The sequence below is a fragment of the Mus pahari genome, chromosome 17 (genome assembly GCF_900095145.1).
Source record: "Mus pahari chromosome 17, PAHARI_EIJ_v1.1, whole genome shotgun sequence".
NCBI lineage: Eukaryota > Metazoa > Chordata > Mammalia > Rodentia > Muridae > Mus > Mus pahari.
Window position 1 is genome coordinate 62,252,805 of NC_034606.1, and position 13,319 is coordinate 62,266,123.

Sequence of the window (13,319 nt, forward strand, 5' to 3'; positions counted from 1 at the left end):
GTTCTCAAGCAGGCAAAGAAAAGGCCACAATAAGACTCGATGTGGCAACACCAAGGGGGATGGCACCGAGGGGTCCCTAGGCAACTCCCAGCAAGCCTCACGGCCTACCCACTCTGTCCAAGAAGGGGTGCTTAGACCCGTCACAGCCTGGCACTTGTCGTCAGAGCCCCTCGGGAAGTGGTTCATCTAGGCTATAGTCAGAACACGCTGTTTCTAACAGCCTTGGCAGAGGTTGTGTCTTCAGGTGCCAGGGCAATCAGCGCCATCCACTGCCATCTTTTTTTATAGTTGTGTCAAGGGATCCACAGAGTATTCCAGATGGCTGGCGCTGGCACAGGGGAGTCAGGCTGGTGGACAGACTTACAGTCCCTTTGCTCAAGGCAGTGCAGGCTGCACAAGAGTCCGATAACTGCTCATTAGACACTCAAATGACCCTGTTCCCAGCGCTGGTGCTTATGTATGGGAAAACGAAGGAAGGCGTGCTTGCAAATATAAACTGAAAGAGCTTAGTACCGGCAGTGCTTCAGACTGGCTGAGTGCCCAGACACAAGAGGGTCCCTGCGCTGCCTCATCCCAACCTCGGGCAAGCACATAACTGTGCGAAGGCTGTGTGTGTGGCTAAACTTCATAAAAGCTCAACCGAACAAACAAAACAGTCATGTGGAAAAGAACTCTTTTTATTGCCCCAAATGATTCAACAATCAGTCTGAGGAAGGGAGGCGAGCCCCACTATAGATAGCTTCATTTTTCTAAGTGATTTCTCCTAAAAAGTCGTGGATTGACTTAGGGACCCTACAATAAATGCCCAGAGGAACCCACTAATTCTAGCCTCTCACACAAGTGGTGATATTCTAGACAGATCAGTTTACCAACATTAACTGGACTTTTGTCATGACAAGGTGAATATTAGCACTAATGACATATTTTTAAAAAAAAAAAACCCTTTTGATATAGGAGCAGCTTAAAGTCTGGCATGTAGCCAACATACTACAGATGAACAATAACGAATGGAAAGCAAATCAGGCGGGCACAGTGGTGTAGACCCGCAACCCTGCAGTTGGGAGGCAGAAGCAGGAAGGTCAGGAGTTTGAGGCCAGCTGAGTGCTGTATGTTAGTCTCTTAGTCCCCTCACTGACTGGATCTCTAGGTGAACGGCATCGACCCTAAGAAGCCGACCTCCTCAGCATTATCTTGAATCTACGCTTTCTTCTTCACCTCAAGGAAAGAATACAGGACACAAAGGCCACTAGGCATGTGGAGTGTCATGCAACCTCGTACAGCATCTCTGCTCTGTCATTTAGCAGGTGACACTAGGCAAGTTGAACAACCCACATATGCTTCCATTCCCTTACAAAGTCTGTGGCTCCTGATTCACTTTAGAAACCTGGCCTCTTTGTCACTGTGCAGAAAACTGTGATGTCCTGGATCTGACCCTCACCCATCTTCCTACAAGGAGACCTCACACTCCTCCTGCTGCCGACAAGTCCCCCAGTGGGTCCCGGGCTCACACTCCTCCTGCTGCCGACAAGTCCCCCAGTGGGTCCCGGGCTCACTCTCCGCCTGCTGCCGACAAGTTCTAAGAGAGCAGCTTCTCCTGGCTTCCAATCTCTGCTGTCCATAAGACAGTGGGACGAGTCCACGCGAGAGCACCGCTAAGATCTTCCTTGGGCCTGCTGTGGTGGTTTGAATGTGCTTGGCCCAGGGAGTGCCACTATTAGGAGGTGTGGCCTTATTGGAGGAAGTGTGTCACTGTGGAGGTGGGCAATGAGACCCTGCTCCTAACCACATGGGAGCCAGCCTTCTCCTAGTGGTCTTTAGATGATGATGTAGATCTCTCAGCTCCTGTACCATGCCTGCCTGGAGGCTACCATGTTTCCACCTTGATGATAATGGACTGAACCTCTGAAACTGTAAGCCAGCCCCAATTAAATGTTGTCTGTGTAAGAGTAACCTTGGTCATGGTGTCTGTTCACAGCGGTAAACCCTGGCTAAGAACCCGGGCACATAAAGACCTAGTGCTTTGGCATGCACTGTTCCTGCCTCTGGGGGCTTTCCTAAGCATTTCCCAGGGACCCCTTCTGCACCACCCACAGATGCTCATGGTAAGCGGAGGTTTAGGGCCGTCACTCCCCCAGAGTCATGAAACTTCTAAAAGCAAAGTCAACATTAACCCAGAACCTCACAGAGAAAAGGTTTTGTAAGTAGGCATGGGTTATAGCATGTAACCTGTAACACGCTTGCTACAGGACGCACCACCAACACTCATGGAAGCTGGACTAGGTCTGACGTCTCACCACCAACACTCATGGAAGCTGGACTAGGTCTGACGCCTCACCACCAACACTCATGGAAGCTGGACCAGGTCTGCCGTGAGGGTGAGGACTAGGCAGTAAGTGCCAAGTCTAGACAGCTGTGAGCATCACAAAACAGCCCACAGTAGGAGCTGAAGACCCTGTCTTGGTCCCATTGTTGGTAAAATGGTTGCTTTGTTCAGGTGCATGGGAAGGGAGGGAGACAATTGTGCTATCTAGTCAACAATACCCTCTCCACAGAAAATCACTTTACTATCTAGTCAACAATACCCTCTCCACAAAAAATCACTTTACTATCTAGTCAACAATACCCTCTCCACAGAAAATCACTTTACTATCTAGTCAACAATACCCTCTCCATAGAAATCACTTTATTAATGTGGACATGAAGTAGCTGTGTGTTGTAATTATAAAAATTCATGAAAATATAAAAATGTTAATTATGAGACATTGAGGAATGTAACTAATATAGCATTTAAAGTTATTTATAAAATGAAATACTGACCCTTATAAATATAACTCATAAAAACTTAATTTATTTGAAGCATTTCTCACTAGTTAGGCCACAGAACACTCACAGTGAATCAACTGTCATCCAGAGAGGAAACTCCTCTCAGGTAAGGTTTCACTTTTGTAAAAAGTCAAACACTTGATTTCAGTAAGGAAAATAATATACACAGAAGTGGCAGCGTCCAACCATGGAGGTCAGCCGCCGTATCTTTTCTTGAGCTCTTCAATAGAATCTTCTTTCAGTTCTGATTTTTCTAAGTGATTGAATAATACATTTGTAACTAAAAAAGAAAAAAAAATAGATTGTATGTCACTCATTTTAAGACACTATGCAAAACATAAATTCAAGAGATTAATTTGATCCATCAAATAAAATTTTTACCATCTTTTATTAGTAATTACCATTTCTCATAAATTCTTGATTGTGTACTTGATATTTGTTTGTATAGCCCTGGCTGTCCTGGAACTTGCTCTGTAGAGCAGGCTGGCCTCGAATCCAGATCTGCCTGCCTCTGCCTCTCTGCCTCTGCAGTGCTGGAAATAACAGTAAGTGCCACCATGTCCAGCTAGTCTGTACATTTAAAGAGTAATCGAAGAAGAAGTTGTTCCTTCCCGACCAACCATCTTGCGGCCAGTATAACTTTCTCCTCCACCCTCAATGACACCATTCTAAGCAGTCCTGGGAAACTGTCACTGCTGGCTTCTCCACGCTGAACTGGAGTGGCCGTCCCTATCAGCAGCAGTAAAACAGGTCACCACAGTAATGCTTCTGAGCACTTAGTGACTGAGTCCACACGCTCGCCATGTTCTCAGCAGACGGGAGAGACCCGACCAAGATCCTGCTGCCGGGGTGCTGTGAGGAACCAGCTCATGAGGACCCTCATGTGCTGTGCCCCGCACACATTAGGGCCCAGTGTAGAAGGCAGTTCCTGCTCTCAAGAGCTTGCATTCCTTCAGAGAAAGAAACACATATTTGCAAAAGTGCCACACCTATTCATCAGAAAGGAAGCGGAAGCAGGGTGAGGCACAGGAGGGGCCATGGGAGGCAGGCAGGCACTCTAACCAGAGAATTGTCGGCCATGAGCAACAACTGAAGGAGTGAAGACACGAGAGCAGATATTCCAGAGGGAAGAAGCACTAGAATACAACACCAAGAGTTGTGGTGGCAGCACCTAAAATCCAACACTCCCAGGCATAACAAGAGGAAGCTCAAGGTCACCCTTAGCTCCAAGGGAACTCACGGCTGGCCTGAGACTTGTAAGATCCTGTCTCCACACAAAGGAAAGGAAACTCAGAAACTAAGCCAGTGGGGCCTTCGTGGTCTTAGATTTGTGCTCTCAGTAAATTTACATCACAAGTTCCTAGGCTCCATGAAGCTGTAAGGCCATTTGGTTCTGACACACTTTCTCTTCATAGTCCAGAAGTCTACACCTAGGGGAGCTCTGAATGTCCCCAAAGGTTTTTCTGTTTCCTATATATTCTGTCTCCAAATGTCTCCATGAATTTCTAGCTATGCACGGCAGCACATGCCTGGCATGTTAGCACTTGGCCCTCAGGAGGACTGCTGTAAGTTGGTAAGTTCTAAGCCAGCTAGAGCTACACAGTACGACCATGTCTCAAAAAACACAACTGAGACCTGGAGAGGACACAGATTTGGTTCCCAATGCCTAAACGGTGACTCACCGCTGACATAACTCTAGCTGTTGCCCAGGTGTACACACGGTGCACACACAGTGCACACACATGTAAAATAAAAAATACTTTAAAGAAATTTTGCAAAATAATAATTAACAAACTTATAACTGAATGACATATCTTTTGCCTAAATACAGAAATAGACCTCTGTAGTGGCTTGAATATGCTTGGCCCAGAGAGCCATGTGGGATTCTCCTAACCATGTGGGATCCAGTCTTCTCCTTAGTGCCTTCAGATCAAGATGGAGAACTCTCAGCTCCTTCTCCAGGGCCTTATCTGCCTGGATACTGCCATGTTCCCGCCTTGATGATAATGGACTGAACCTCTGAACCTGTAAGCCAGGCCTAATTAAATGTTTTTCTTTTTAAGAGTTGCCTTGGTCATGGTGCCTCCTCACAGCAATGAGACCCTAACTAAGACCACCCCAGAACTCTGACTAACTGAAGTGTTCAGAGTTTGATGGCTCTGCCAGACTTTAGTGTAAGTAAGGAACAATCTGAGGGTCACCATCTGCACTCCTGACCCCGGCCCTAGCGTCCAGGCGCACTGCACTGGTAACGCTCTCAGTGCTATGGCTGAGACCATGCAGAGCCTCGTGCTGATCCCTGGAAGGTCCTGTCCCCACCCCTTGTCTAACTGACTTCTGCACTTCAGAATTCAGCTGAAAGAGACTCAAGGGCAGCCTCTCAGAAGGGACCACACATACCCTGTACCCAGCTCTGCAGCAGGACCCTTGCTCGCTCCACAATGGCAGAATTCAAACAACAGAGCCTTTGTACCACTGACTACAGTCCAAGAAGGACCCAGAGCACAGCTGTTTCCTACCTGAGTGGCCTCACCATGACCCCCACGCCGTGGCCATCTCCTGCGTGAGAGGATAAGGCAGCACCTACACTTCAACACAAGTCTAACTGCATGGGATCCAACTACACAGGCTGCTTCTCTGAAATGCGTGATTTGTGTTTGACTGGACATATCTTATATGTGGTAAAATAGTCAGAAATCAGCGCAGGAGGATAAGGGACTGGGAAGGCCTGCTTTCTCAGAACTTACGCTTTCTCTCAGGTCCTGACATAAACATCACGGCCATGTCAAACCTTCTCAGCTGAGAAAGTCGTTCTAAGACTTCAAAGATGAGAGTTGGCTTTTCCCTCCTGAAACAGTCCAAATATAAACACAAGTGATCAGGTACAGGCAGAGGGTTTTTTTTTCTTAGTAACAATAAAGTCTTCATTTCCCCAAGGGAAGACTGTGTTATCATAGCATAAATAAATGAACCAGCCCACTGAAGACATCAAAGTCTCCTCCTCGGGAGCCCAGTGCCCTATGGTGCTCCTCTCACGCAGAGGCCTCTACACCCTTCCTCTAAGAAGTCTTCCCTCATCTACATGGTCCCACATCAGTGTCTCTACAGCAGTGAATTTTACCAGGAAGCTGACGTTGCCACGTACCAAATATTAAGGTTAAAGAATTAATTTTCTGTAGCTGGAGAGATGGCTCAGGGGTTAAGAGCACTGACTTCTCTTCCAGGGGTCCTGAGTTCAATTCCCAGCAACCACATGGTGGCTCACAACCATCTGTAATGGGATCCGATACTCTCTTCTGGTGTCTGAAGATAGCTACAGTGTACTCATACATAGAAAATAAATAAATCTTTTATTAAAAAAAGAATATATTTTTTAAATCACTGGACATAATATTACAATGGGAGAACACAACTAAAAAATTCAACTTACGCAATGTAAAAGTCGTGTAAAATCTTAATGATTTGATTGAATACATCTGGATCTAGGTTTCTCTGAAACAACTTCGGATACAAAGATGGTTCGATTTTCTTGGAAAAAAAAGAGAAAGTTGAATTTGAATATTCATATTATATATGTTATATAATAATTGCTCAAATAAAAATATTATGAATAATTAATAACAATAATACTTGACACAACAGTGAGGTTTTACTTAAGACACAAGTCTGAAAGAAGGATGGAGTGATGGGGACCTAAGACAGTCATGGCTTTAGCTGAAGCAATGCCTGGAGCCGGAGCGCTTCTAGCTCACACAGATGACCCAGGGTCAATCCCGAATACCCCACACACACACACACAAACACACAAACACACACACACACACACACAAACACACACACACATACACACACACACACGCGCACGCGCATACACACACACACACACACACACACGCGCGCATACATACATACACACACATACATACATACACTCACACACATACATTCACACTCACACACATACATTCATACATACACATACACACATATGCATAATTTAAAATAACAAATAATTATAATAGCTAGAAGATCCCATGAAAAGAAGAGGGACCCTCATGAGAGAGCTCCCAAATTATAACTATAAATAGAGATAAACGCAGACTTGCTTGAAATATTACTTGTAGTGATTGTTAATTACAAAAGTGTAAGACACTATTACCATACTTGAAGAAGACTATACTAATCTATGATTTGCTAAATTCACCTAACCTAGCTTATTTTCTTGCCTTCACTTTCAGGAAATAAATGCCCAGAAGTGCTTACACTGCCTGGTGCACAGAAGACCAAGGATTCCGGGGTTTTCCCCTCCCCTAGATTAAATAGTAAAGCTAAAGCTTAGGCATAGACTATGAAATTAGACTTTAAGTCATTTCACACATGGCTCACTTCCCAGACAGAAAACCAGGGTTCCTGATTTCAGTCCGTCTGAGACAGTGCACAGCCAGCAGGGGGAGGCATGTTGTTGTGCTGCTACACAAAAGGCAAGCTCGGCACTGCTACAGCAGCAGAAGCTACTCGCTGACCTACATCCAGGCGCACTGCTGGCTCCCCTCCCCTCCCACCCCTGCTCACCTTTACATACTGATACAGCATCTCTGGGGAACTTCTCAACTGTCTGAAATCAGACTCGAGCTGGAAGGAGTTGGCAGGAACTGGAGGCAGAACAGCAGCAGCCAGCTGCCCCGGTGTCTGCTCTGCCCTCACGGAGGCCTTCTCACTCACAGGCTGACGGGCATCCTGCTTCACCTCCACCTGTGCTCTGCAGGATTTCTGAGCATTAGCCAACCAGCGGCAGAATGAGCAGCCAAAACCAATAAAGGAGAGCGACGGGAGTTCTACCACCAGACCTTGCTGATACTGTGTCTGCTATCTGCATCCTGAGAGTGTCCAGTTTTCAGTGTGTGTGTGCATGTGCGTGCGCGCGCGCCTGGCTATGCAATGGCTGCAATTGCCTGCTGGCTGGTGGGTGAGCTAGCCCACTCTGAGAGGATCATCTCCATCTAGTATAACCCAGCCTTTCAGAAATCTGAATTATCACAGCTTCAAGATATTTCAAGAAGAAATACTTCACTTTATTCAGCATTTCTGAATAATCCATACGATACCTTAAATAAACTTCTGCTATAGGTTAGTGTTTAAATACAAACTTTGTGTGTTTACTGAGTGGTAATGTAAGCTGAACCAGTAGCCGGAACCCACCCAGTGGGTCTGCACCTCCTCCACAGTCATCAGTAAGGACGCTGTGTGCACTATATGTTGTTGTTGTTGTTGTTAATAACAATAATTAGTAATGATTCTGAGTTGGAAGACAAGTGCGAATGCTTCAGTGAAGGCTTTCCACAGACATCATCATACCCCACTCTCACCATGGCCCTGTGCCTGCATCCCTGACTAAGGCTCCTCCTCCCTAAAACAGTCTCTCTTCTGTGTTCTTGGCTCTCAGTTCTAAACTACATTTAAAGAATGTTCAACAGTCTTCAGTATTGATGGATATACTAATGGTAACACTTAAATTCTTAATTTCTTATGACGCTTCCTTCTATCAAATTCTCTTTCTCTAAGCAGGGAAGAACATGCATACTGAAGTTCTAGAGGAGAGAATGAGCAACATCAACCTGGTCAGGAATCAACACCCTTTGCTCGTCTGTCAACTCCCTGGGTAAAGGAATTAGGATGTCCCCTTAAGCACAGTCTCCCAGTGCAGATGGAAAAGCTCACTAGACCGTTCGGTTAGTTAGCTGCTCACATCAAGTCAGAGCTCTTCTCAGTAAGCAGATTGCCAGTGCGGTCACCGTCATTATAGAGACAGGGACAGGAACTACTCACTGTGGGGCTGAAGTGTCGCTGACTGCTTCTATTTTCAACACTTTAGCTCTTGGCCTATCTCCTGCGGGCAGAGAGACACCCTGGCTTGAATTCTTGCTTCCTGTGCCCACAGCCGCCGTTGCTCGATCACTCTCGGGGACAGTGGCAGAACTATCTGGTGCATCAACAGTCTCTATCAAATTGCCAGTTTCTTCAATAAAAACCTTCTTGAGTGCTTTCTAAAACAATTAGAATTGATTCTTTAATCAACATACTAAAAGTTTTCCCATCTTAAGGTCACAAATTTAAAAAGACTGCTATGTTCTTACAGCTAACATCCCAGTTAAAAGTAAATTCCATTTGTCAGCCAGACAATGTCTGAGAACACAAACAATAAAGAGCTCTTTGTCCTCCCAGGTACCTAAAGGTGGGAATCAAGGGATGCACACAGTAACAGTTACAAAGGTGAAAGGTCAACTGCCAAGAGCAGGAAGGGCAGGACAGACAGGCTGCCAGGCAGTCCATGGGGGAGGGAGGGGAAGTGCAGACAGCCAGGACAGGACCCTCCTGACAGACAGACAGAGAGCGTTCTGTGGGTGGAGAAAAGTACAGCAAGGGAAGGCAGGGGCCAGCACTGCATGAGAGAGTCCAACAGGAAACTCTAAACACTCTCAGGCATGCAACAGCTGAATAAATCCAGTCCAGGCTACAGCTCTGCCACATTTACAAAGTTGGTAGGGGCTATCTAGAGTGGTTTTCCAGTTTAATAAATAACTTTCCCTATTATCGAGTAAGCAACAAATAGGCAGTCTCTCTTGTTGCTGCTGCCATACTGTCAGACTAGCTTCTGTCCGAGGGTTGGGATTCACACGTGCATCACTGAATCCTGCTCTACATGGGGTTGCAGGGACTAACCTCAAGTCAGCAAGCCTGCACGGCTGGCACTTTTGCCACCGAGCCCTCTCCCTGGCCAACTGTCCAATTCTGTTTGTATTACTTCAATCACTTATTAATTACGCTTACTTGTTCGGAGGGGGTCATGTGGTCAGAAGAACTTAGAAGTCCGTTTTTGCCTCCCACTGCATGGATCCCAGAGAATGAACTCAGAGTGTCAGCTTGGTGACAAGCACCTTCACCCAGGGGGTCGTCTCACTGGCCACTCCTTTAATCTTTTAACTGGTTTTGTTTTTTCTTTAATTTTTTTTTTTTTGTAATTTTTGCCTCTTTTGGTATTTATACTTCTGTACTATGTCCACTGTGTTGTATGTCTCATTGGAAAAGGCACTTCTGTCTGTCCTTCCTTTCTCTAAAGCTAAGATGCACTGCTCTTTCTATAGCTGTCCATACCTCTAACCTCATTCTCATTCTTTACCCCGTCTTTTCTGCTTCCCCATCTCCCTCATTCACTACTTAAGTGCTGATATTCTCAACTCTGAAACAGCAATGCTATAAACTACATTTCCCCAATGAATGCTCCAGTGTCGTTCCTAACCCACAGCACGTCTTCTCCTGCGGTCAGCAGCTGGGGAAACTAGAATCCAAATGACACAGCCGAGAGCACGGGAGCATGCACTATGCCCGCTCCCAGCAGGCTGACCCCCTCTCAATAAGGAGAACAAAGATGGTGAGGGGCCTGAAAGACCTAGAAGGATCAAGGACCATAAAAGGGATAAACAAGGATGTCAGCTCAGGCACGGACAAGAAGTTACCAAAGTGGAGGAAGTAGTCAGTCACTTAAGGAGAGATTCGCCCAGGAAACTGACACCAACAAGGAACCAACAGAGAGTGCAGAAATGGAAGGACCAGCAGAAAAAAAACCGTCAGAAAGCATCACCAGTCGCCATTATCTAACAGAACTCCAGAGATGGAGGACAAAGTTGAGCTGATAACAAAATGTCAAACTGACTCAGATTCCACTATGTAAGATAGTATGCTAAACTGTGTAACTGAAACGTAAGTTACTCTAGAAATCAAAACAGGTAACTCTCCCTAATATTGTCAATAAATTCTATGGGATTTATTAAAAGAGTATTAAATAGGTACATCAGGAGTTTTCAATGTTTTAAGCTTTCTAATTCAACATTTGTTTCCAGTTCTACTAACATAATAGTGATACTAAATGGCAAAGAAATGAGAGCACTTGACTTACAGGTGACCCGTGAGGGGGAGGAGGGTTAGCCACGGCTTTCACCACATTGTGTCTCTGTGTGGAGTCGAGGAAGACATCATCCCAATGGCCTTTCTCAATTAATTCCTTGAAAAGAAATTTGAAACAACTATCAAAATACTTAACTATATTAACCAACAAGTTTATGTGTCCAATAATACGATGGATTTTGGTGAAGAAAACTCTACCTTTTTAATTCTGGAAAGCTCGGTCACCGCTTGCTTATTTCCAGGTTCCAGAAGTAAAACAGTTTCAAAATCTAACGAGAATGTTAACAAATAACAGTAAAATTACTTTGATGACATCATCAGTTAATAATCCCTTTATTTTATTGACATACTTTGGCTGTTTGCTATAGGTTCTGTGTAGCCCAGGTTGCCCTGAGCCAGCTATTCATGATAATCTAAACCCTCATCACCTTGTCTCCACCACCCACGCGCTGGGGTTGGAGCACCACCACACCCAACAGACAACTCCTATTTCTCAGTGAGGTTTACTTGGGACCCTAGGAGGGAGCAATCGTGAGAACGAGTGTTTGTTAAGCTTTCACATGGCCTCTCTCGGGCCTCTCACTGCGCCCTGATTTGCAGGTGACACAGAGAGACCTAGGGAGCACTGCACTCACACCTAACTCCCCTGACAACACCACACCCAGGAATGCTACTCAGGCTCCAAAAGGCAAGGAGACCAGGTGTGGCCACACCCTGTAACCCTAGTACTTGGGAGGCTCTGGCAGGACTGCTGGGAGTTCAAACCTAGCCTGGTCTACATAGCAAATGCTAGGCCAGCCAGAGCTAACACAGCAAGACTCTCTCTCTCAAAACCCTGAAATGGTAAAGGCACCGGCCACAGGCCTGACTGATCTGAGTTCTACCTCCAGGACCACAGGGTAGGATGAAGAATTAACTCCCTGCAAGTTGGCCTCCACATGTGTGTCTATGACATGCATGCATGTACATGCACATGTTCAGTAAAATGAAAAAAACAACTGTAAGAAGAGACTGTGATGATGGCGCCTGAGCACACGGAAAGCTTTGAAGCAGCTAAGTTAACCGGAGTAGACGCAGCAACACGGCCATGAGACGGCCATGAGCCAACCAAGCAGCAAAGCTGACACGACTCAGGGAGTCCAGCCAGGCTAAACAGTAAGACCCTGTCTCAAAAAAAAAAAAAAAAAAAAAAAAGTAATGAATATAAAAATAATCAGGTAAATAGAAAACAACCAATGCCATGGACTAGCAAAGGGAAGAGGAAGATGAACAATTAGTGTCTGATACACAGTTTAGAATAAAGACCAACAGGGTTGCACAACACTGAAAATATACACTTGAGATGGNACACGGCCATGAGACGGCCATGAGCCAACCAAGCAGCAAAGCTGACACGACTCAGGGAGTCCAGCCAGGCTAAACAGTAAGACCCTCTGTCTCAAAAAAAAAAAAAAAAAAAAAAGTAATGACTATTAAAATAATCAGGTAAATAGAAAACAGCCATTGCCATGGGCTAGCTAAGGGAAGAGGAAGATGAACAATTAGTGTCTGATACACAGTTTAGAATAAAGACCAACAGGGTTGCACAACACTGAAAATATACACTTGAGATGGTAAAAATATCAGATTACTGCTGTGCAATCTTACCACAACTTGATAAAACAAAAAGCAACAGGCTGCAGCTATGCCTGGCTCGGAGAGCAACTGACAGATTTAAATGTCCACATCAGAAAAGAAAAGCCTGAGATCTGCTATACTTAGTGACATCAAGGAGTTGGGAGAAAACTGGCCCAGGGCCTGGGTTTAGACCCAGGCCTCTGTCTTAGCATCTGTCTTAGTCAGGCTTTCTATTCCTGTTGGAGCCTAGGCTGAGAAAAACCAGGCCTTTTATAGCCTACATCTGGGAGCCATATTTTGTTGAGAGCCGAGTTTCCCCCTCCTTCCCTGGGCTACTTGACACCCTCCCTGCCAAGACTGATCTATCTCCCTCCTCCCAAGGTTACTCAGGGAAATCATCCGACTTCTGTCCTAAGCTAACACCTGGGAGGATCCGGGACGCTGAGATTACTTGCCCGGCATTCCAGACGCCAGGACTCTGAGAAAAATCACAAGAAGTTTCAAGTCTGCAGTCAGCATCTCCCATTCATCCTTCACTCTGTTTCTTGTGATCGTTTCTCAACCCCTCCCCATTCCCCCTCACAGTGTTTATAACCAACCATTCAAGCCGGCAGTAAACAAAGCCTTGACAACTTTGCAGAGCTTCCCTCTTCTTTCCCGCCCATTTCTTACTTTTAGGCTCGGTCCCCCTTGACCCCACAAAATAGCTTGTCCCATGGGCCGGGATATATTCCTGCACAAACATCATGACCAAGAAGCAGGTTGGGGAGGAAAGGGTTTATTCAGCTTACACTTCCACATTGCTGTTCATCACCAAGGAAATCAGGACTGGAACTCAAGCAGGTCAGGAAGCAGGAGCTGATGCAGAGGCCATGGAGGGATGTTCCTTACTTGCTTGCTTCCACTGGCTTGCTCAG

The 13,319-nt window shown here is 45.7% G+C and overlaps 1 protein-coding gene across 1 annotated transcript in view; it reads right to left on the reverse strand.

Moving 5' to 3' along the window:
* Window positions 1-2,825: 2,825 nt before the first annotated feature.
* Window positions 2,826-13,319, reverse strand: part of Rpap3 (RNA polymerase II associated protein 3) — a 40,362-nt gene continuing 29,868 nt past the window's right edge. The window contains exons 11-17 of the mRNA XM_021216884.1: window positions 10,984-11,054; window positions 10,778-10,882; window positions 8,650-8,867; window positions 7,396-7,582; window positions 6,254-6,351; window positions 5,571-5,671; window positions 2,826-3,103 (exon numbers count right to left, since the gene is read on the reverse strand). Coding sequence (XP_021072543.1) covers window positions 3,018-3,103; window positions 5,571-5,671; window positions 6,254-6,351; window positions 7,396-7,582; window positions 8,650-8,867; window positions 10,778-10,882; window positions 10,984-11,054 — 866 coding nt within the window. The 3' untranslated portion in view covers window positions 2,826-3,017. The remainder of the gene's footprint in view (window positions 3,104-5,570; window positions 5,672-6,253; window positions 6,352-7,395; window positions 7,583-8,649; window positions 8,868-10,777; window positions 10,883-10,983; window positions 11,055-13,319) is intronic.